Here is a 25,694-nt window from a genome sequence, read left to right on the forward strand (position 1 = left end):
ATTTATTTATATTTAATATTATATAGTTTAAATAAAAGTACATATTAAAAAAATAAATAATTATAATAAAAGAATAACAATTTTATTTAAATGTCGTAAAAAAATTATATTCTCATTAAAGTAACAAAACATTTTACCATATTTTTTTTTTTTTTTTTTCCTTTTTTCAATTTATATTATCTAATATATTCAAGAATAATGAAAGGTAACTTTTCAAACATAAAGTATTTTTATAATTATAAATTCTTTAATAAAGAAATAAATAATTTTTAAAATAATAAAATTATTTTATTCAAACATATAATAGTTACTTAAAAATTATTAATTCTAACAGATTTTTAATATTATAAAATGAATCTTAAAAGATAGAAGAAAAATTTATAAAATTGTAAATAAGAAATTTTAATATTTTTCTCAAATCAAATAATATGGACAAAAAAAAAATAAAAAGAAAAAAGGCATAAAAAATGAAAATATATATATATAAAGAAAATAAAAAATTCACAAAAAAAAAAAATAAAAAAGGAAGTAAAATATGAGGAAAAATTGGAAATTATTAAATTAATTTACTTAAAGGAAAACATAAATATTTTGAGAAAAGCTAACTACAATGAAAACATAAAAGTAATAAAAAAAAAAATTAAGAAAAAGAACAATTAAAAAAATTAGGAAAAAAAAACAGATAATAGATTATAGAGATTAAAAAAAAAAGTATAATTTTTTTTTTAATAACGATAAGAGTGAAATGATCTAAAGTAAATAATAAATATTTCTTCATATAAAAAAAAAAAAATTTAATTTTTTTATGTAAAAATTATATCATCAAGTAATGTAGGATTTGAAAATTTTCATTATATGAATACACGAAATGATATGGACAAAAAATACAATATTGTTCAATTAAAAGAGAAAAAAAAAAAAAAAGAAAAGTATTTATATTACACTTTTAAATCATCAAAAAAAAAAAAAAATAAAATAAAATTAATAAAAAATTATTTTTATAACAATAAAAAAAAAAAAATAAAAAGGAATTTTAATTTATGATAATATTTATACAAATAATAATATGTATATTAATCTATGTAATTCTATAGTTAACAATATAATTATTTTCATATATATATATAAATATAATTCCCTATCTATATATCATAAGTATGTTTTATAAAAAAAAAAAAAATGGTGTAATATCTAAGAGAGGAATATTTTAAGAAATAAATTTTTATATAAAAACGCTGTTAATATTAATTAATATTTTTATGTTAGTAAATTATTCCTAACTACAACAATATGTGATAGAAAAAAAAACGTGTAAACTATAAAATGAATACCTCACCTTTTATAAAGCAAATTATTAATATATGAAATTTTACATTTATTCAAAACAAAAAAAAAATCTATCAAATACTTTAGTGAAAAAGGAAATATATAAAAAAAAAAAAAATAAATAATTAGCAAAAATAAAAAAAAAATGTTATTATATGTAAAAGAAAAAATTAATAAGATATAAATTTATTGTTGTATATTTCTTTAAAAATAGAATAAAAAAAAATATACACTTCAATAATATTTCCTAATTTTATAAATTAAAATCAAAAAAAAAGAAGAAAGGAAAATACATAATTATGAACATATAAGAAAAAAAAATAATATTTCAAAAAGTGTAAATTTATGTAATACAGTAGTTTAAAAAAAAAAAAAAAAAAAAGATTATGAAAAGCACTAATCTTCATATGTCTAATAATTTTCCTATTAATTGTAATGAATTAAGTAAAATAAGTATCTCAACAAAATGTAGCATTTCATATGGTAATAATATTTTAAATAGAAATATTAAAAAGTGTTTTAATTTGAATGATGAGAATCAGAATTTTAAAACGCTTAAAGATAAAGGTGAAATTTCATATAATAATAGAAATGAACTAAATGTAAGAAATGCCTATAAAGAATTTAAAATATATAAAACAATTTCTCATTACGATTTTAATTATAATATAAAAATAATTTTCTCAAAAAGTCAATATGATAAAATAAAGGAACATTTTTCAGAAAAAATGATTAAAATTAAATCAAGAAAATTTAAAAATTTTATCAAGTGCAATTTTCATAAAGTAAATAGAAATATAGATGAACATATATATCACAAAAACTATAAAAAAATTTCATTAAGTAAAAAGAAAAAAATTAAAAGATTCAAAGAAATTTTTCCCTTAAAAAATAATATAGAAAATGTATGCAAATCTATTAAAAAGATTCATGAAAAATGTTATAATTTTATTTGTTTAAATATTTTTTTTTTACAATTATGTAACTTAAAAGAAAGTAAGAATATAAAAAAAATAAAGGAAAATAATCATTATAATCAAAAAATAAAAAACTTTAATGACATTTATTCTATTAAAAAAAGTATGAAAATATTTCAAAATAAAAATATTTTTTTGTTTCTAAAGTTATACATATGTTCTGTTTTCGTAAAATATGGTATGTTTTTTATACATCTTAAAAAAAAAAAAAAAAGAATTATTTTAAGAAATAGTACTTCACTAAAAGAATTAATAAAAATAAAAATACTATTTAAATATATGAAATCTCTAATAAAAATTATTTCTTATAATAATGACTACAAAAATAAGATTAATAATAATGATAGGGTTAATTATATTGAAAATATTATTTATAATTTTAGAAAAAAAGTTCGTCATTTTTTTTATACTCTTTACAAAATTTACTATAATTTTAAGAATTGTTCTAGATATAAAAAACTATATAAAAGATTCACTGAAAAGGTATTAAACAACTCTAAACTACAAAAGAGAAATATATACTATGTGTTAAAAAGAAAAATAAAAAAAATAAATTTTTATATTAAAAGGAGTAACCAAAATTTTTTAAAAATTAAAAAAGATAAAGTACGACATAACTATTTTCATTACAATCTAAATGAAAAAAAATTTAACGCAATAATTTTAAATAATAAAGAATACAATATTAAGTGTAATACAATTTACAAAAATTTTATAAAAGAAAAAGAATTATTTTTAAAAAAGAAAACATTTTTATATTATATAAAAATTTTGCAAAAGAAAGAATATTTACAAAAAATTATTTACTGTAATTGTAATAATAAGAATAAAAATAACCAATTAAATGAAGATAAAAAAAAAAGCAATCAATCAAAAAATAAAAATAAGAAAGAACAAAAACATAAAAGAAAAGAAGAAAAAAATGAACACTATAATGGGCATAAAGATAAACAAAAAAAAAATCCACAAAATGAATATAATAATGCAAATAATAATAATTGGAGGGATGCAAATGACAATGATGATGATAATGGTAATCATGAAGATGATGAATATGAAAACGAACGCAATATAGATGATAAAAAAAAACTAAAGTGTGAAAAAGAAAAACATAAATATTTTAATAAAAAAAATAATTTTAAAAAAGTAAAAAAAAAAACGTATAAAATTATCAGGAAAAATTATATTTTTAATTTTAATTTTCCATATTATAAATTTGATAAAAAAATTAACTACAGAATTTTTGATACTTCATATAAAAAAGTAAAACAAGAAGAATTACATAAAAAAAACTTATTTACAAAAGAAAAAGATTTCAATAATATATGTAAAAAAAAATTAGATAATATTAGCAAAAAGGGAAAATATTGTATCTTAAAAAAAAAGGAAATTAAGCAAAATTTTAATAAATTTTCAAAAGAGAATACTATTAAAGTAGAAAAAAAAATATATTATGAAGATTTGAATAATGAAAAAAAATTGAAAAAAAAATGTGTATTGAACAGAATCATGACTTCTAAAAGAAAAAATAAAATTAAAAAAAATAGAAATGAAGAACAAGAAGAACAAAAACAAAAAAACGAATATGATGCAATCGATATTTTTAATGAGGTAAATAATACTTATAAATGTTATAATTATAATAACAAAGATAAATGTATAGATGAGAAGAGATCGTTTAACGAAGAAAAATGCTTAAAAATTGAAGAAAATCCAAACAAGAAAAAAGAAGAAAAAAATGTTTTAAAAAAAAAAATAGATAGAGAAATTAAAAAAATAAAAAATGTAGATTATTTAAAATTAAAAAATTCTTCAAAAGATTATAAGATTATTGAAATAATAAAAAAAGAGGGAAAACATGAAAATTGTAAACGAAACTCTTTATTTATGAAATCAAACAATTTAAAAAAAAATTCCATTGATAAAAAAAAACTAAATGATTCAAGTTTGAAGAAAGATAAAATTATATTTGAAGAATCACTAGATGATATTGATTTAAATAAAATTTCTTTAGAATACTCATATACAGATATTTATAATGCAACTAATGGGTTTTGTGAAAATAATCTTATAGGAAAAGGTAGCTTTAGTTATGTATATAAAGGAATATTAAACGAAAGTACTAATGTAGCCGTAAAAGTTTTAAAGCCAAAAATAAGTAATGGTTTTTTAAACGAAGTAAAAATATTGTCGAAATTAAGACATCCAAATATAATTATCTTATTAGGATATTCTAAATATAAAAATATAAACATTCTTATTTATGAGTTATTAAAAGAAAATTTAAAAACAGCTATAAATAAAGATAATTCATTAAAATGGTTTGAAAGAATATCTATATGTTTAGAAATTTTATCTGCCTTAAATCATCTTCATAGTTCAAATCCATCAGTCATACATCGAGATATTAAAACAGAAAATATTATGTTAGATAGAAATAAATCAGCTAAAATTTCTGATTTTGGTTTAGCATTATTATCAAAAAAAAAATTTAAAAGTTTAAAAGTTAAACAGACTTCTGGAACAATAGGTTACGCAGACCCTACCTATATATTGACATCCCTTGTTAATGAAAAGACAGATGTATATTCATTTGGTATTGTTTTATTAGAGTTATTAATTGGAAAATTTCTAGAAATACGTAATAATAATAAAACAAAAGAATTTACAATTTTACAATCACATTATAATTTTTATAATATTCTAAAATTAATAGATAGAAGAGCTAATTATCCTACTTCTTTTGTTATTTCTTTAATCATTATTTCACTTAAATGTATTCAGAAAAATTTATCATTAAGACCAGATTTTAAATGTTTAGTAAATTTGTTTAAAAGATTAAATAATTGTGCAAAGTGTTATTTACAAAAAAAAATTCTTAAAAAAACCTTATCTCTAAATATTGTTAAAGAAAAATATTCAAACAGTTATGATAATTATATATGTATGGAAAAGAGTAACAGAAAAAATTATTTTATTAATAGTAACGTTAATAATAATATAAATATTAATAATAATAATAATAATAATAATAATAATAATAATAATAATAATAATAATAATAATAATAATAATAATAATTATAATAATTTAAATAATAAAAATAATAGTATTAATAATTTAAATAATAATAATTATAATAGTATTAACAAAATAAATTATAATTATAATTTAAATAATAATAATTATGATAATAGTAGTAAAGTTAACAAAATGCGTTATTTAAATATTAATTCAAAAAATAAAAATAATAGTTATTTTTGTTTACATATTAATAAAAGAAATAATAAGAAGAATTCTTTTTATTGTAATAAAAGTAATTTATCTAAAAACGTAACTATGGGTGATAAAACGAATTTAAATATAAATAATAAAGACTATTTTAAAAATAATGAATATACAAAAATTATAGATGTCTTTAGTAACAAAAATGTTATTTCAAATTTTTGTCAAAATAAAAGAACTAGTGTGAAAAATATAAATTTTAATATAACTAATAATAATTATGATTTTGTAAATAACAATAAAGTTATAAATACAAAAAATTATAAAAATTACGATAATGAAACTATAGATAACAGCTTAAAAAATCATATTTATAATTATAAAAAGCAAAATTTTATTCTTCATATAAAAAATTGTAAAAATAAAAATAACAAAATAGATAAAATTATTCATAATACAAAAAAATTTAATTATAATTATATGCTTCTAAATAATTCCAAATCAAAAACCTTCAAAAGTATATATAATTTTTATCTGAATAGAAATATTAAAATATACAAAACATTAAGAAAAAGAAAAAAAACAAAGTCTAACAAAATAAGAAAGAACAATTTAAAATCTCATATAAATGTATTACATCCATTTAAAAAAATCAGAAAAAAGAAATATCTTAAGGAAAAAAATGTTTTGATATTATACTTTATATTTAAAATTAATAATATTAAAAATAAGTTCTATTTCATAAAAAAATACCTATTTCAAATTAGGGGGATGTTTTTCATTAAATTATTAAAATTTAATAAAACAAAATTTTATTTTAATTTCAATAATATATGTAACATAACCAAAATAGACTTAAACCAATTTTATAATTCAATTAAAAAAAAAAATAAAAAAAAAATTAAGAAAATAAAAACAATAAAAAAGAAGAAAAATAAAAACCTATGTGAAACTTTTCTTATTAAGAATAATTTAAATGTTCTAAAAAGAAAAAAACATATTTTCAAAAATAAAATAAACTTTAAATTTTTATTATTAAAGAAAATTTTATATAAAATTCATATAATTTATATAGCAGGTAAAGAAAAGAATGTTCTAAATAATAAATTAAATCAAAATGTTGAAAAAATAAATTATGATAAAATTAACAATTTTTCAGAATATATAATCAATTACAATAATAAAATTAATTATAAAAAAATAAATGATAATAAACAAATTTTTTTTAATAATTATACTTATAGTAATAATTGTATTTCTTTAAATAATGTAGAAAACAAAGAAAAATTTGAAACTTTAAACAGTGAAAATATTATTAAAAATATAAAAATATCTAATTCTAGTACAAGTGATAATCTAATAAAAAAGCGAGGTTATGAAGAGTTAATTATTCAAAATATTAAAAAAAAATCAACAGGAAATGGCAATAAGTTAATGGAAAATAATTCATTTGATTATCACATTATAAAAAATGAAAATAAAAATAATACATATTTATCTAATGACGGTTACTTTAGTGAAAAAAAAAAGAAAAAAAAAAAAGAAGAAAAAAATAATAATATAATAAAAATATTAAATATGAAAGCTTATAAATCTAGTTTCATTAATGATTTAGTACAAGAAAGAAATGAAAAATATAATAAATTAAAAAAATATAGAAATATGATCAAAATAAAGAACAACAATCTTCATAAAATACCAAATAATTCTGATATACATCCCATCAAAGGTAAAATTTCATCAATAGAAGATAATTCAAATAAAAGTAATAATATTTTTGATAAAGTTCGTGAAATCATGTATAATGAATCCAATATTAATACTATTAACTCCTCTAAAAATATTAAAAAAAAAGAAGAAGAAACAATTCAGAAAAAATTAAAAGGACAAAATATGTGCAATTTTGATGAAGAAAGGGGTAAATACATTACAAATTTAAATCATTCATTTGATCAATATTTATTTAACAATTATAAAAAAAATAAGAACCATTATAAAAATAATAATGAAAAAAATTATATGATATTTAAACATACAAAAGAGGAATCTTGCTTTATAAAAAAATATCCACATATAAATGTAACCAATTTTAATAATTTAAGTATAACAGTTAATAAAAAAAATGATATAAAAAATACTAAATCGAATAAATTTTTAGAAAAAACAAATATTATAAATGAAAATATTCAATCAAATAAAAAGCAATTTTTAAAGTTTGTTCTCACAAAAAAATCCAACAATGAAAAAATAAATCTATATAATAATTATGAAGGAACATACACAAAGGAATTAAATAAAAAAGAAAAAAAAAGTGAAGGTGTTGTAAAACTTCAAAGAGAACATAAAAATAATTATAAATACATAGATTATTTTTTTTCTTCAAAAAATTCAGATGATATAAAAAAACATAAAATAGTTCCTAAAAAAATAAGGAAAATTCATTTGATTAAATATTCAAAAAAATCAGAAAATTTTAAATTAGAAGAACGTAATATACAAATATATGACAATTTTTTAACTATTAGTGATTAATATATAAATAAGTTATCAAAAGTTAAAAATATATATATATATATATATATATATATATATATATATATATATATATATATATATATATATATATATATATATATATATATATCTTCTTATTATGTAATTTGTTCATTTTTTGTCTTTGAACTAATTTTTCATTTGAGTTTTCATTTTCTCTTTTTTTTTCCTTATATATATTAATACAAAATAAAATTTTTAAATAACATTAAAATTATTTATTTTTATCCTGTATATGAAAATAAAATATGTAATATTATATATACATATAAGATATGTATGTAATTTTATAATTTCATCCGCTTCTTAAATGTCTTTATATTATTCCTATCTTCTATTTGTTATTATTATGAAAATTAAAATTAAAAATTTGAATATGGTATATATGTAAATACATTATTATTATCAATGAATTAAGTCAATTTAATATATATATTTTTTAAAAGGCACTTACATTATTTTGTTTTTAGCCTTATAAGACATAAATTTTTAAAAGTATTTATAAATAGAAAAATTAAATATTTATACGAATATATTTATTTGATTTATATTTTTATAATATTTCATTTTTAAAACATTTAGTTAATATAACATTTATGTTATAAATGATAATTTTTTATTAAAATATTTGTTTATTTTTTAATGAATTTGAATGTTAAGTAAAATGGTGATCATTTATATTATTAATTAAAAATTCTTTTATATGAACTTAATATATTATCTAAATTTTACAAAAATATGTATATTTTAATTCGCTTTTTTTTTTTTTTTTTTTTTTTCCATTAACTTCAAAGAATTACACCATTATACGATAGGAAAGCATTATTGTTACATTAATAATATAGTGATAATAAATTCTTAAATAAATTTTTTTTTTTTTTTTTTTTTTTTTTTTGTTTTAAAATCTCCAAACAATTTGTATTATAAAAAAGTGTTTTCGTAATATAATCATTTTTAAAAATTAATAAAATTTCAATAACTTGGAACATTGAAAATATATTGTTATTTTTTCGTCTTCATTCTTCAATACTATTGAAAATTTATATTTTCAAAAATTAATGTTTTTAGTATAAACATGCACTTTATACTTACTTTTTTTTTATTATTTTACACAAAAATTAATCTTAGTTACTTTTAACAGATATGAACCAATTAAAAGTTTTTTTTTTTTTTTTTTTTTTTTTTTTTTAAAAATGCAAGGCTTAGTTGAATTTCCTATAAAACCACACAGCTTAGGAAGATATAACTGTGGGAGGGCCAATGTCTGTAGGATAACTTTATTGTAGATTCTCCTATTAATGATATATTTTTTTTTTCCTCTTAAGTATGGATCTTGAATGTCATTTCACCTTAATCTGACTGGGTGGATTTGTGAAACTGGTAACTCTTTCCTCCCTTCATGGGCAAGATGTGACAAGGGGAAGGAAACCAGGCTTTATTATTTCCTCTCTAACAGCTACTACAGTGCAGCTGCTATTAGCTAAAAAACGCTGCACTGCCTCACAGCTGCACTCCTCCTGCACATATGCAATGACAGACAGTTTTCAAGAATAGAATTGGATTCCTTTCTATGGCAAGCTTTTATATTTCATTTTAAAAAGTGGAAAAATTGTCAAAGATTAAAAAACTTGTGATCTAGGATTTATCACTTGCTGATATACCATGATTGCCATATTCTGCTCAGATTAGTGCTTGCATTTTTCTTGAAGAAAGGTGTCATGCTTTGATTATAAAAGAAAGCCATGACTATCCCAAATTGAAAACTGATTCAAGAAAAGACAACTCCTTAGATGAAATTGCCTTTGTATTGTTTAACGGCTGAAAGATAATCAATTGCTTTGAAACTGCACTGTTACATGCATCTGTGCTGTTTTCTCACAGCAGTACTTTTTCTAACCTTTGTGTGCAGCCATTTTTTCCTTCAAAATTTCCTCTCTCTGGATTTGATTCCAATAATTCTTTTTTCAAATATTTTATAAATAACTTACTTCTCCTCCTCTTTTTAAAATTCTTATATATATAGCACCAAAAAAAAAAGAAAAGAATTAAAAAAGGCATAAGAGTCATTGCAAAGAGTGCAGATGCACTCAAATTATCTTCATGATGAACAATCTGCTGCTTTACTGGCATAACTTCTGACCTCCTTGTATATGGCATGATATCTTTTATAACACTAATTTCTTTATGTTCACATGGAAAAAATTTATCTTTAGCATAGGTTTCGCAAAAATATGAAACACACTCCAAATTAGAATCTCTTGTTAAGCATCTTTCTGGAAGATACATAAATTTTTTATATTTTTGATTAGCACTATACAAAAATATTAATTTTCCACTATAATTCGCATCAGAACACAACACATAATCTTCATTTTCTTTTTCACATATCGCATACATACAACTAGGACGTGAAATGTATCTTGTTTTTATATGATGACAGGAATGTTCTTTAATAAATAAATCTTTATATTTTGATTTAATAATTTTATGATTGGGATTTTTTAAATCTACTAACATGAAAATTTTATTATAACATATAATTTTCTTATATAAATTTAAAACAAAATATATAGGAAACGTTTTAGTTAANTCTTAAATAAATTTTTTATTTTAATTTTTAACTGGAAATTAAAAAATTAATAAAGTACTATTTCTAAATATACTATATTCAATATCAAAACAAATAAAAAGTGTTTTTTAATATAATTTTTAGATCATTAATATTGTTAAATTATTTAGAGAAAAAAAAAAAAAAAAAAATATACGCAAAAAATAAAACTACAAAATAAAATAATAGTTGATATGAAAAAATTAAAAGAAAATAGCTAATAACTACATAAAATATGCTAAAAAATTGAAATAAGAAACTTTCCGGATTTAACTTGAAAAATATTATATATATATATATCTAATTTTAATTTCACAGAAATATTCATTTTTTTATTTTTCTATTATACTGTCTATTATTTTAAAAAACAAAAAAATTGCTTAAAGAATAAATTTTTGGTATTTTATCAAAATAATTTCAATCATTTACTGACATGTTATAGCTCTACACGAACCGTCCACACAATTTACTACAGCCTTACAAATATCTGATATAAAGTTAGACAAAGTATTAAAACAAGCAACAACAGGATTTCTCATTTTTAACAAAAATTTTAAATTTAAAAATAAAAGAAAAAAAAAAAAAATAATAATGTAATAATTTTTAAAAGTTTTATATAAATATAACTGTTATTATAAAAATATGAAAATGTATGTTTCAAAGTAACTCATTAAAATTATTTTATATTTTAAATATCTTTTTTTTTAGGAAATAAATAAATAAAAATTAAAAAAAAAAAATTTTAAAAAAGGTTGAAATTTTTTAAAGTACTATATGTGTGCTTTTTAAGATTAAAAAAAAAAAAAAAAAAAAAAAAAAAAAAGGCTAGCTGTCTGAAAATTATAATTAAAAAGAGAAAAGAAAATGCATTAAAAAAAAAAAAAAATATATACATATATAGCATAAAACTGTATAGTAAAATATTTAAAATATAAATATTTATATAATAAAATATATATGTTCAAAAAAAAAAAAAAAAATATGTAATTGCGAAAATAAAATAGAATTCAATAAAACAAAAAAAAATGATAAGAAAGTATATTATAATTAAGTAAAGAAAAAAAATAGAACCTACAAAAAAGTAGCAACAAATATAATAATTTAATTAAAAATAAAAAATATATAGGTATATCATTAATTAAAAAGTTTTAAAAGAACTTATAAATTGCTTTATTATATAATTTCAATCTATAAATTTTGGATAAATGTTTACTATCCTAATCATTAAATGAATTAATTTTACCAATATATTATAAAAACATTTTTGTCGGTATAAAAATGCTTCTACTAAAAAATTTTTCAAACATTTTAAATGAAATTAAATTTCAAAAATGTGGAAAAATTATAAAAAAAAAAAAAAAAAAAAGGTATTAAAAAAAACAGTACATAATACTGTAGATGAAAAAAAAATGACAAAATAAACAATGGCTACTGTTTGAATTATAGAATATTTTAAAAAATTTTAAAATTTCAACTAAATATGTAATGCTGTATGTCGTTTAAAAATTTTATATAACTTTTATTTTATAATTAGAATCTGTTTCATTTTTGTAACTTTTATTTTTAAAATTTAATTTTATTATTATTAATTTTTATTGATAATATAATTTTTTTTTTATTTTTATTTTATTTTTTTTTTTTTATATATTTTTCATTTTTTTTTTTAATTTCATAAATTGTATAATTAAAAAAAAAAAAAAAGATAAAAATAATATTATTTTAATATTTAATAATTAATCTCATTTTTAAAATAAAAATATTCACAAATATTTAAAATTATAATTATTAGTTTGGATAAACTTTTTTTTTATTTCCATTTAAAATGAAACTTTTTTGAATAATTTAAAAGTAATATTAAAAAGTAAAAACAAAAATATTAAAGATATAAGAAATGCAAATAATAACCTCAGACAAAATAGGTTTACTACAATATATCCAGTGTAAAACTAAAAGTTCTATTAATGAACAAAACCTTGAGGCCGACTTGAAAAGAAGAATTAATCACATTACATGGTCTGGAGGATATGGGTAATTAATTTCTACATATAAAACTAAAAGGAAAATATTTTAATAAATTAATAAAAATAAATATCAATTATACAAATTTATAACTTAAAATATGAATTGTTTTTTGTTTTTTAATGGTTTTTCAATATATATTATATAAGTATAATAGATATCCTATTCTTTTTTTTTAATTTTAATTTTTTATCAATTTTTTTTTTTTTTTTTTTTTAAGAGGATATGAAGAATCAGAGATAACGTTATGTAGATCTAATGGATTAGTTGAGAGTTTTGAATTTTATCAAAACGAAGAGAATCCTTACATTGATGATACACCTTCATTGTCATTTATAACTTGTAATAATTGCATATATACGAAAATGCTAAATCATCACCATAATTTAATATATGATGATTTACTTAATAAAAATAAAAAAATGTACACGAATTACTTAAATTTTATGCCTAATTATGAAAATGAAAAGATAGATGGAATATATGAAGATTATTTATTAAATGATAGATTATTAGTTACTGTTAGCAACACAGGTCATGTTCAGATTTTAAATTGGAAAAATGATAGTAGTTTAAAATATCATCTAGATAAAACAGAAGAGATGAAAAATAAAAATGATAAGAAAAAAAAAGTAGAACTTTATTTTAAAAATTATAAGAGAGATGTATTGGATAAAATTCATTTTAAAATAATAGAAGATAAAGATAACAATATAATAATGAGTGAAAATGAATATAAAAATATTATTATGGAAAATATATGCAAAGAATATCATTATAACAACATGATATCAAAAAAAAGTATATTACAGTCATATATTTTAAGTAAACCAATTGACGCTGTGTGTGTAAACGAATTACTAACTAATCGATTGGCTATTGGTGGATATAAAAACTGCTTAAAAGTTTTTGATTTATTTACAGGTAAATATTTATGGAAATCCAAAGGATTGGGAATGAGTTTATTAAATTTAAATTGTGAAACACTTATAAAATCAATAAATTTTCTGAATGATATAAATGTTAATATATTATGTGCAGGTACATATAATCACAAAATTATATTGTATGATATAAGATGCCAAAATAAACCAGTTTATATTTATGATCATTATAAAAATAAAAATGTTACTAAAGATAAATATAATTATTTTAATGATAATTATTATGAAAGTGATCTCGTTTTTACTAGTATATGTAGCAACTCATATATAATTAATGAACAATATAAAAATACCAATGAAAATTCTCATAAAATAAAAAACGAAGAAAAAAAGGAAAATATAAAAGAAAAAAAAGAAAAAAATGAATATATAACAGAAGATTTATACTTAAAATTTAACACACATGAATTAGCATTAAAAAATTTGGAAATTTTAAAAAGATTACAAAAAGAAAGAAACGTACAAAAAGAAAAAAAAAAAATTAAAATAAAAAAAGATAAGAAAGTAGAAAAAAAAAGTGTGGAAAAATTAATGAAAGGGGAATATGATAATAATTATTTTTTGAAAGTAAAAAAAAACGGAATAAACAAAAAAAAAAAAATAAATAAAAAGGAAGAAGAAGAAGAAGAAGAAAATAAAAACAGTAATAAAAAAATAAAAAACGAAGATATTATAATCTATAGAAAAAAAGAAAACTTAAAATATTATTTCATAAAAAAATTCGCTAATAAAGACAGTCAAATTATTTTTGTTTCGGATAATTATGGCAACGTATATCAATTTGAAATAGCTACAGGAAATAAACTACTGAATTATATATATATTAAAAAATGTGCAGAAAAAAATATAAAATATAAAAAAAAAAGTAATAATTATTTAATAAAAAATAGAGAAAAATTATATGCTTTTTACAAAGATTATCAACAAAAAAATAAAACTCATATGAGGAATGATTTACCTCCCATGTGGGCAAAAAAAAATTTTGATCAATTTTTAATTACATTAGTTAAAAAATTCAAAATTCATAATGGAGCTATATCGTCTTTAAGTTTACATAAAGAAGGAAAAGTTTTGTGTTCAGTAAGTTATGAACGATTTTTAAGCATATTAAATATTGAAAGCAAAAAAATTATCAAACGAATACATGTAGGTCATATATTAACCAACTGTATGTTTCATTCTCAATGTTTTAATGAAAACCAAGATGAAACGAAACAAATAGAGGAATATGAATGTGAAAGTTGGGAAAACTCTTCCACATTCTCAGATGATTATTTTAATGAAAATGAGAAAAACAAAAAAAAAAACCTTAAATGTGAAATGGTTAAAAAAAACATATTAAATGATGAAGAATTGTTTGATGGAGAATTATTTGATGAAGAAAAAGAAGAAAGTAATCATTTCGAATATTCTGATTAATAATATAATGGATATTATTAATAAAGTTGCAAGTAATAATTTTCATTTTAAGTATTATTTTGAAGGATTATATTTATTTTTTCTATTATTTTCTTATTTTAAAAAATTATTAAATCTTTTTATATATTAAAGCTTTTATAAAATAAAATTTAATTTTTATATATCATATATTTTTTACATTAATAGTTTTTGTTTTATCATTTAATATTGAATAATATATTTTTATTAAAATTTTAAAAATTTTGAAACTTTAATTTTATAATTTGTTTAAGATCTTTTAATTTGAGATTTGATATATACATATTTTTTTTTTTTTTTTTTTTTATGTTTTTCTTTTTCTTTTTCATTCTTTTCACATTTAAAAAAAAAAGAAAAAAAAAGAAAAAATTGTTTATCCTTGTCAGTGTTTCCTCTTTCACAGTTTAAAGTGTATCGAATGTTTACACAGGTTTAATCTAGAAGAAAAAAAAAAAAAAAAAGAATAAGTATTATAAAGTATTAATAAAAATAATATCTAACAGGAGAAAAATAGAAAATTCTAAGAATAACAAATATATAAAATGAAAATTTTTAGAAAAATAATATACAAAAAAATAAAAAATATTCTATTTTTAATAAATTAATTACTCTGAAATGTAAGCATATTAAAGAAAACAAAAAGCATTTTAAATCTTGAACTAAATAATAAAAAACTCTTAATCCATCAGGGTCATTACATTGTTTTACATCAGATAACGAACCAATTTTTGATGTAGTAAAATAATATTCATTTCCATCTAAAAATATTTCTAATTCTTGTTTTCCAATTTTATCAGGAACAGGCCATAATTTATCACTTTCCTTACATATCTCAGATTCTTCTATTATACGTTTTAATTCATTTAATACTGATTTACTAACATATGCTAAAAAAAGAATAAAATAAATAGATATAGTAATGTTATATGATTTTAATAAAAAATATATATCTATTTTTAACCTTCTTTTCTAATAATTTTATCATTTTTATAATTTGAATTATTAGCATATCTTAATCTTCCTTTAGAATTAAATTCAAATTCAAGAAATTCATGACCAAATTTTCCTTCATGCCCAACACTATAAAAAAAATAAAAAAAAATATATCCAAATTATATAAAAATAAAATACAACAAGAATATTAAAATATGATAAAAAAAAAATTCTATATTTTTTTTTTTTTTTTTTTTTTACTAATATCTAAAAGAAAATCGATCTTTTTTAGACATTCTTATTAATTTCAAGTAACTTCATTTAAAAAATAATGAGGTTATTATTTCGTTTTAAACTACTTTTTTTTATATATACTTTAATTGTTTATATATTTTTTTTTTATTTTTTTTTTTCTTTAATTATTAGTTAAAATACTTTTAAGTTTAAAAAATTATCAATTTTTCAATGAAAACAAATTTGTATTACACCAACAAAGTTATAAAAATATTTAAATGAAATATTAAATAGAAAAAATTTTAATTTAAAAATTTATAAAAGTATAATTAATTTAAGTAAGAATTAATATATTTAAAAATAGAAACTAATAAAAAATAAAAAAAAAATTTCTATTCAAAATTTTTTAAAAATAATTTTTTATAAATTCTGTATTGGGGAAAAAATTTTTATTTTCATATTTCGAAATATTATCAATAACATTATTTAATTTTTTATTTAATTTTTTTAATTTCTTTTTTGTTTTTACATATATTTCTTCTCTTTCAAACAAAACCATAACTTTTTCTACTTCTTCTTTAATACAGTATGAACATAAAATGGTATCTATTAAAAACTACAAAAAAAAAAAAAAAAAAAAAAAATGTGTTTATATATATAAAAATGAAGATGATAAAAGATTAATCATGTATTTAATTAATTTAAAATAAGAATAAAAAACAAATGCAATTTTATATAAAGAATGATAATGCTTTAAATTTAATCCAGCATAAAATATTAACCTATATATATAATTTTTAAAAAATTTATATATATATATATATAAAGAAATAAAATATAAATTCTACTACATTTTGTACAAAAAAAAAAAAAAAGGAGAATATTCAAGTAAAATATAAAATACAAAAACATTATAAAATAGAAATTGATTAAATTATAAATAAAAAAAAAAAAAAACATAAATAGCATAAAATAAAACGCATGAATTAAATATAAAGTTATATTAGTAGTATTTATAAAAGTATATTTTTTATTTTTCCTTACAGATATGGAATAATAATTTGAAAAAGAAAAAGAATCCTTGGCAAAATTACAAATTTTTTTAATTAAAAAAGATATAAAATAATAAAAATATAAAAAAAAATTTAAGTGATAAAAATATTCTCTTGGTAAATTTTGTAAATTATTTGAAAATGTTACATACAAAATATTTTTATTAGCTGCCATTTTAAAAATAGAAATGCAAAATAATTTTATAATTGTTCTTACAGGCAAATTAATTAATTTTTCAAAACTAACAAATTTTATATTATTTTCAAACTCATCTAACATTTCTTGAACGTATTTGTGTGTTCTTATATCATAACTATTATTAACACACTTTATGTTTTCTAAGTTTTTATTAATTAAAGATAAGTAGAAAAATTCTCTTTCTAAAAATAAACTGAAAATTTTTCTAGAAAAAAAGTATGGTAATATATATTCTAAATTATTTATTTTACTATTTTTTTTTATATTAACAAAGTTATTGAAAGACTTTTTCAAAAATGAGATGAGAATTAATATATCAATTTTATTATAAAAAATATCACTATAAAAAATGGTTCGTTTTTCTACTTTTTCTTCTTTTGAAAATATATTTATATTCATTTTTAAATTGTTTTCATCTATTTTCTCTTCATTATTTTTATTCACGGATACTACATTAATCTTTCTCTTTTTCATTTTTTTTTTACTTGGTATAAAATTTACGATATTTTTATTATCTATTTTTCTCTTTAAACTTATCTCACATTTATCATCTTCTACTTTTTCCTCACAAATGTTATCAATTTTTAAAAAAAGGGATTCAGATAAATAAAAGGAAGTAAAATAAAATAATAAAATTATTTTAATTAATATAAATATGTTGTCGTTTGAACTATCATTTAATTTTACTTCCTTAAAAATTCTTAATAAGTAATTAATTAATATGTAATTATTATTAACACTTTTATTATTTTTTAAAATAAATATTTTTATATTTGAAATAATATAAGAAATTTTTTTTATAATCAAAATAATATTGTTACATTTTATTTTATCCCATTTGTATACATTATCATCATTACTATTATTCATTAATGATTTCAAATTAATTAATGAATGAACATGATTTTCATAAATAATATATGTTTCCTGTATATTTAATTTTAAAAAAAAGAATAAAAAATCATCTTTATATAAATATTCATTATTTATAATGAACATACATTTTTTTTTACATATTTCAATATAATCATTATTTGTATTTTTAATATTCCTAATTTTATCTTTAATTTTATAAGAATCTCTTTTTTTTGCAGAAAATATCTTATGAAGAATAATCATCACTTCCTTCTCTAATAAATCGTTCTTTGATTTAAAAAAACTGAACTTGATAATTATATAATAAATAAATAGTAAAAGTTTAGAGTTATTATGCTCATATAAAAAATATAAATTTTTAATTATTTCAAAAGATAATATATTAAAATTATTTTGATTCAAAAAGAAATGAATTAAATTTTTTTTTGTTTCATTTATTCTTTTGTATAAATCATTTCTAATATCCGATCTTAAAAGACTATGTAATTCATTTCTGTTTTCTTCATTTCTAAAATTAGTATAAATTTTTTTTACTTTGTTATTATTATTTAAATGGCAAAAGAAGAATAAGAAATTATTCACAAAAAATTCCTCATTATAATTATACAAAAAAAATAGTATATTATTTATAAAATTATCAAATGTTCTGTTGGTAATTATATTAATGGATTCTTCATTTTGTAAAAAGAAAATGGTATCCATTATATTCTTTTTTTCTTCATTAAAAGATTTATAAAAATTATTGAAAAAATTATTATTTATAAAGTTATTGGAATCTATAAGAAATAAAAAGACAAAAGGAATGGTTAGGAACTGAAATAATAATAATACATTCATATTATTTTTATTAGTTTTATTCATTTTTTTTGTAAAAAGTAACTTTTCAATGAAAAATTTTTCATTATTGCCATCTTGATCATTTCTATTTTGTACAAGAATAATTATATAATAACAAAAATAAATTATTTCTTCTATACTTTTTTCAGAAAAATTTTTCAAATATTTTAAAATAATGTTATTAATAATTTTTGTTTCATTATTAAAAAAAATATTTTTATTATTTTCAATTAAATTTATTATATTTTGTATAGAATTATCCTTTTCGTCAATTTCTGAATTTTGTGAATTCAATATTCCAGTTGATATATTAATATTTAAAAAACTTCTTTTATTTCTTTTATTTATATAAATTTGATAAAAATATATTAATATATTAAAATATTTTTTTGCATATTTTATGTAATTTTTATTTTCATTATTATTATTATTATTATTATTTCTGTTATTATTATTATCACTGTAGTTATTACTGTTGTACTTTGTTTCACCATATTCAGTATCACTATTAATGTCATTTAATATGTGTGTTTTCTTATTTTCATTTATTATATCATTTTTTTCTTTTATTTCTTTTCTTTTAAATTTTATTGTAAAAAATTCAAATTTCACAAGGATGTAGTAGTAAATTGTAAAACAATATTTTAATAAAAGTAAAAGATTCATGTGTAATTTTTTTTTTTCAATTTGAACAAATTTTATTTCTTTTAAGCATAAAAGTACAACTAATACAATAAGATAATAAATTAAATTCAAAATTTTCCAATTTTTTAAATGTAACAAATTCTCGTTTATTAATTTAATTGATCTTTTTATAAATTTGTTAATTAACAAAATCATTTCTGTTTTTAAAAAAATTTTTTTTTTTATTACAAAAATTATAGTTTTTATTATTTTTTTATATAAATGTACAAAATCAACATTAATTGAGTTATAAATTACTTCATCCATGAAATTATATAAGCATTTAAATAGTTTGGTATAAATTACTATTTTAGTATGTTTTTCAACAGTAATTTTAATATCCTTTTTAATTAAAAAATTATCATTGTAACTATTTAACATATTATTATGAATTATTTTTTGATAATCATCACTATTGTCTATATTTTCTTCATTATTCATAAAATTTCTTTCTGTATCTTCTTTCATATTTATTGAACCAGTAAAATCCCCTTCATTAATAATTTTCTTATTTACATATTTATCTTTTTTAAAACTGCTTTTAATTTCATTCTCATTGATATACCTAGATTTCTCTTCCTTTCCGTCTATTAAAATATCTCTTTTATATTTAACCTTATACTTAAATAACAAAAAAATATATTTTATACTTTTTGTTTGATTCTCAATCGAAAGAGATAGGAAACATTCTAAAACATTATTTAAAAATTCATAGAAGAAGTTATTACAATATCTAATTTTTTCAAAAAAAAAGTGATGACACAATTCTAAATTTAAAACTTTTAAAGAAGGTTTTTCTATTTTTAATGAATGAAATAAAGATGTTTTAATTTTACCAAAAAATACATCATAATTGACATTATTTAATAAATGATAAAATATTTTAGAAGAATAATTTCTTATATTTTTATCTTCATCTATAATACCAATTCCGTATATTTCTATAATTTTTTCTATATGATTATGAATTATATTTTTATTTTTCCTTATTGATTTAATTAATTTTGCATAATTTAACTGACGTATTTTATTTGAAGCATGATTTGTTTTCATAAATATAGAAATATCAAATTCATTTTCTTTTTCAATTTTTTTATTCTTTATTTTTGTTTTTTTAATACATTTTTGGTAATCTATTTTAGTTTCCTTAGATTTTTCTTTTTTTTTTTTTTCACTTTTTAATTTCAAGATTCTCATTTCGTTTCATTTTTTTATATGTAAATACAAATAAAATTATAAATATTAACTATTCTTCGTATTTTTAAATAGGTTTTTGTATTTTTTTCTTTATTTTTTAAATATATATTTCTATACTTATAAATTTTAAATGAAGTTTTTGGTGTTGTAATTTTATTTTTATTAAAAATTAACTCTCAAGAAAAATTTCAACTTATAATTAATTAAAAAATAAAATAAATATTATAAAACAAATTCTAAAATTTCCATTCAAAATATATATTATAAATTATTACAAGCATTTTTCTTTTTTTATCATATATATATGTATTTTTTTTTTGGGGGGGATTATATTTTAGTTGTTTATAAAAAATATATTAAAAATTTTGTTAATTTATTTGATTATTTTGTTATGTAGAAAATGATAAAAAAAAAAAAAATAAAATAAAATAAAATAAAATGAAATAATAAAACAATATACAATTGAACAAATTAGTATTTAATAAAAGTAATTTTGATGTTTTTGTTGCAAAAATGAATAAAAAAAAAAAAAAAAAAGAAAAAAGAAAAAAGAAAAAAGAAAAAAATATGTAGCTAATGCTTATAAATTGAAACACATTAAAATAAAAATATATTTATTATAATTTTAATAACCAAAAATTTTAAATTGATCTTTTAAATGTATTATGAATATATATGTAAATATATATATCTGTAATAGTGTGTTTTTATTTTACAATTTGAGTAATAATAATTTTATTTTGTTCGTAATTTTATATTTGTATTGTATACATTTAAAAACAATGAATAAAAAAAAAAAAAAAAAAAAAAATACAAAAAATAAAATATAAAAAATAAAAAGAACAATAAAGAAAAAATGTGAAGAAATATTTTACTTTTTATAACTAAATTTATTTTATTTTTTTATATTAAAATTTTAATATCTTATTTTTAAGTATTTTTTTTTTTTATATTTTTAATTTTTATTCTTTGTTCTTTTAATCCTTTTTTTATTATTTATTTATTTTTTTAATATTTTTAGCATTATTATAATTAAATAAATGGGTATTTCAAATTTGTTACCATTTTTAAAACCGATTATAAAAAGTTCACACATAAGTAAATATAAAAATGAAATTATTGGAGTAGATATAATGTGTTGGATACATAGGGGATTAATTAGTTGTGCCTTTGATATAATTACAGAAAACTTTAATAATAGTTATTTAAATTTCATTGAAAAAATGTTAGACATAATTAACTATTATGAAATAAAGGTAGTGTTTGTTTTTGATGGTGAAGAATTACCAGAAAAAAAAAAAGAAAATATAATACGAAAAAATAGAAGAGATAAGGCAAAAAAAGAGGCTCAAGAGATAATTAAAAAAGTCAAAAATCCGAGAAGTAATGAAATGGTTATAAAAAAATGTATTCAAGCGTTAAGTGTAACAAAAGAAATAATTGATAATGTAATTGACTTTTGTAAACGAAAAAATATAAAATATATTATTTCACCTTATGAAGCTGATGCACAATTGTCTTACCTTTGTAGAATGGGTTATATATCATGTGTTATCAGTGAGGATAGTGATTTGTTAGTTTATGGATGCCCACGAGTTTTGTATAAATTGAAAAATAATGGTGATTGTAATGAAATAAGTTTATTTCCGATTAATGATTTAATTGATTTAAATATCATTAATAAAATAAAAAATCCTTTTTCGAATTCTTTTAATGAATTTTATATTACTCCTATTAAGGAATTAGAAAAGAGTAATAAAAGAAAAAATTGTGAAAAAATAAATGATAAAGAAAAAAATTATGATAATATAATAAAAGATTATATAGAAAATTTTTGTTGGCCAGAAGAGTTAAATAAATTGAAGTATTTTAATATCGATATGTTTTTAGCTATGTGTATATTAAGTGGATGTGATTATACTAATGATTTTCATATAAATGGGATGGGTATTAAAACTGCATTTAATTTAGTTTACCAATATAAAAATATTAAAAATATTTTTCTACATTTAATATCTAACGAAAGATGGAAATATAAAATTCCTGAAAATTTAAATACAATAGAAAAATTAATGAATAAATATCATGAAATTAAAAATGCTTTTTTACAACATGAAGTGCACGATTTGGTTTTAAACGAAAATATTTCTATAAATAAATCATTTAAAAGTTCACTTAAAAATCCTAATAACTTAATTATTATTAATAGAATTTTAAAAGAATCCTTTAAAAATAATAATTTAACAGAAGAAAATAATTCTTTAATTAATAATACTAATACAAATTTAACACCAAAAAAAAATTATGAAGAAAATTCAGAAAATGAAAAGGAGAAGGAAAAGGAACAATATGAACATTTTTCATATTTCCCAAATACTTCTGGAAATATTTTTCAAAATTTTACGTCAGAATGTCTTGAGTATTTAGAAATATCTCCTGAATTATTAAGTAATCATAAAAATATTGAAAAATATAATAATTCAGAAAAAGAGATAAATAATGAAGAGACTGAAATTAATAAAAACGTTTCTCATAAAAAAAAAAAATTTGAAGAAACACAACATAAAGCAAATAAATGTTCTGATAAATTTATCGAAAATTCAAATCATTATAATTTAAATGATTTCAACAATATTTCTGAAAACAAAAATATAATATCAAAACTTGACTTTTTCGAAAAAAATGAATTAAATAAAGAAATTATTTTTTCAAACAAATACGAAAACATTGATAAAAAATCAAGTGAGACAACCCATGGATGTAATATAGAGGAAATAATTTGTTCAGAATCTAATAAAAGAAAATTGAAAAATATAGATCCTTATATATATAAAAAGGCAAAATTGTGTATTCCTCAAATGTATACAAATAATGAATCACAAGAAGATATATTAGAAAAAAAAATGAATTATAATAAAACATTAGTCAATGATAATCAAAATATGATATATGAACAAGATAAAATAAATTACAATTCAAATGGTTACAATTGTGAAGTAAAATTTAATCATAATATAAATAAATGTAATAATAAGAATGATGATGATGATGATGATAAATATAATATTGTTAATTATACTAAAAATGATAATATTATTAATGATAGAAAAAAAGTTATTAAAACAGAAAGTGCAAAAAATATTTATGAAAACATGAAAAAAAATTTTTTTCTTTTTAAACAAATAAATGAAAATGTAGAAAAACCAATAGAATCCTCAAAAGAAAAAACATTTTCAAAATGTGAATCATCTGTAGAGAAAGATGAAAATATTGAAATAAGTTTGATTCAAGAATATAGTGATATAAAGAAGAATGAAGAAGAAGATAAAGAAATTTTTAGAAATGAAATAAATAAAAATATAATGGAGAATGGAAGTGAATTAGAGAATAAAAACAAAATTAAAAAAGAAAACGAGTTAGATAAGCAAAATGAATTAGAGAGTAAAAATAAAATTAAAAAAGAAAACGAGTTAGATAAGCAAAATGAATTTGAAAATGAGACCATTATAGATATTAATTTAAATAAAAAAAAAGAAATAACAAAAAGTTCGTTGGTGAATAAAATTGAATCTTCTTTTTCTCCATTAAAAGGAAAAACTCCAATTAAAAGCGAAAAATGTAAAAGTCAATTAAGGATAACCAATTTTTTTAAAAAAGTTGATAAGAAGAATTGTAAGCAAAGTATATTAAAAAACAAAAATGAAAATTATAATATTAATAAAAATTGTTCAATTTCATTTAATAATTCTGTTAAATCAACTGAAGGATATATAAATTCATATTTCCCACCAATTAATGAACTGAACAACATTCAAGAAATAAAAAAAAAAAAAAAATGTGAAAGTAATACAATTCAAGTAAAAGATATAAAAGATTATTTTATAATGCCTATCAAAAACGAGGGTGATGATAATAAATCATTTTTAAATAATTTAAACCCTGAAAATAATTTAATAAAACGTAATAAAATTCCATTGCATCAAGATTATATAATTAACAATAAGGAAGATAAAACAAATACCAACTTAATAAAAAATGATAAAATGTGCAATACACCTACGAATGTTTCTTTAGAGAAAAACATAATAAATAAAAGCATATGTAAGAAATATTCAGATTTTAAAGAAAATAAATTATTTAAAGTAAATGATGATGAAAATAAGATTATAAATGAACAAAAAGAAAAAAATATAGGAAACCATAAAATAACCAAAAAATATTCTAATGAATTTTCTGATAAAAATAAAAATGAAAGTAAAGAAAAAACCAATGAAATTAATTTAGAATATATATTACAAAATTTAAACTATAATTACCAACCAAAAAATCAGAAAATTAATACTTTTGACTATTTTAAAGAAAAAGAAAATGTACCATATTATAATCCATATATTGATAATAATTTATAAAAAAGTAAAACCATTAAATATGTGTTATTTTTTTTATCTTCATTTTTTTTTTTTTTTGTCTTGTCTTTTTTTTTTCTTTTTTTTTTTTTTAATTTTATCTTGTTTTTTTTTTTTTTTTTTTTTTTTTTTTAAAAAAAAAAAAAAAAAAAAAAAAAAAGAAGATATTGTTTTTTTTTTTTTTGGA

At 17.0% G+C, this 25,694-nt stretch overlaps 6 protein-coding genes across 6 annotated transcripts; 3 read left to right on the plus strand and 3 right to left on the minus strand.

The window, feature by feature from the left end:
• Window positions 1-1,712: 1,712 nt before the first annotated feature.
• PGAL8A_00181200 (protein kinase, putative) lies at window positions 1,713-8,060 on the plus strand (the record flags this gene model as incomplete). The annotated part of the gene is made up of 1 exon (XM_028670494.1): window positions 1,713-8,060. The coding sequence occupies one exon, from the start codon at window positions 1,713-1,715 to the stop codon at window positions 8,058-8,060; it is 6,348 nt and encodes a 2,115-aa protein (XP_028527241.1).
• Window positions 8,061-9,956: 1,896 nt separating this feature from the next.
• PGAL8A_00181300 (fam-e protein) lies at window positions 9,957-10,670 on the minus strand (the record flags this gene model as incomplete). The annotated part of the gene is made up of 1 exon (XM_028670495.1): window positions 9,957-10,670. A coding segment is annotated over one exon (714 nt), but the record flags the coding sequence as incomplete, so codon positions are not given.
• A 1,910-nt stretch (window positions 10,671-12,580) lies between these two features.
• Window positions 12,581-15,071, plus strand: PGAL8A_00181400 (conserved Plasmodium protein, unknown function; the record flags this gene model as incomplete). Its single annotated transcript, XM_028670496.1, has 2 exons — window positions 12,581-12,717; window positions 12,929-15,071. The coding sequence occupies 2 exons, from the start codon at window positions 12,581-12,583 to the stop codon at window positions 15,069-15,071; spliced, it is 2,280 nt and encodes a 759-aa protein (XP_028527243.1).
• Window positions 15,072-15,511: 440 nt separating this feature from the next.
• On the minus strand, window positions 15,512-16,318 carry PGAL8A_00181500 (mago nashi protein homologue, putative; the record flags this gene model as incomplete). The annotated part of the gene is made up of 4 exons (XM_028670497.1): window positions 15,512-15,526; window positions 15,699-15,976; window positions 16,051-16,169; window positions 16,284-16,318. 4 exons carry the CDS (start codon window positions 16,316-16,318, stop codon window positions 15,512-15,514), a joined length of 447 nt encoding a protein of 148 aa, XP_028527244.1.
• Window positions 16,319-16,662: 344 nt separating this feature from the next.
• On the minus strand, window positions 16,663-21,101 carry PGAL8A_00181600 (conserved Plasmodium protein, unknown function; the record flags this gene model as incomplete). The annotated part of the gene is made up of 2 exons (XM_028670498.1): window positions 16,663-16,872; window positions 17,301-21,101. 2 exons carry the CDS (start codon window positions 21,099-21,101, stop codon window positions 16,663-16,665), a joined length of 4,011 nt encoding a protein of 1,336 aa, XP_028527245.1.
• A 1,040-nt stretch (window positions 21,102-22,141) lies between these two features.
• On the plus strand, window positions 22,142-25,510 carry PGAL8A_00181700 (exonuclease I, putative; the record flags this gene model as incomplete). The annotated part of the gene is made up of 1 exon (XM_028670500.1): window positions 22,142-25,510. One exon carries the CDS (start codon window positions 22,142-22,144, stop codon window positions 25,508-25,510), a length of 3,369 nt encoding a protein of 1,122 aa, XP_028527246.1.
• Window positions 25,511-25,694: the final 184 nt, after the last annotated feature.

This window comes from Plasmodium gallinaceum (genome assembly GCF_900005855.1).
Source record: "Plasmodium gallinaceum strain 8A genome assembly, contig: PGAL8A_v1_68, whole genome shotgun sequence".
Classification (NCBI taxonomy): domain Eukaryota; phylum Apicomplexa; class Aconoidasida; order Haemosporida; family Plasmodiidae; genus Plasmodium; species Plasmodium gallinaceum.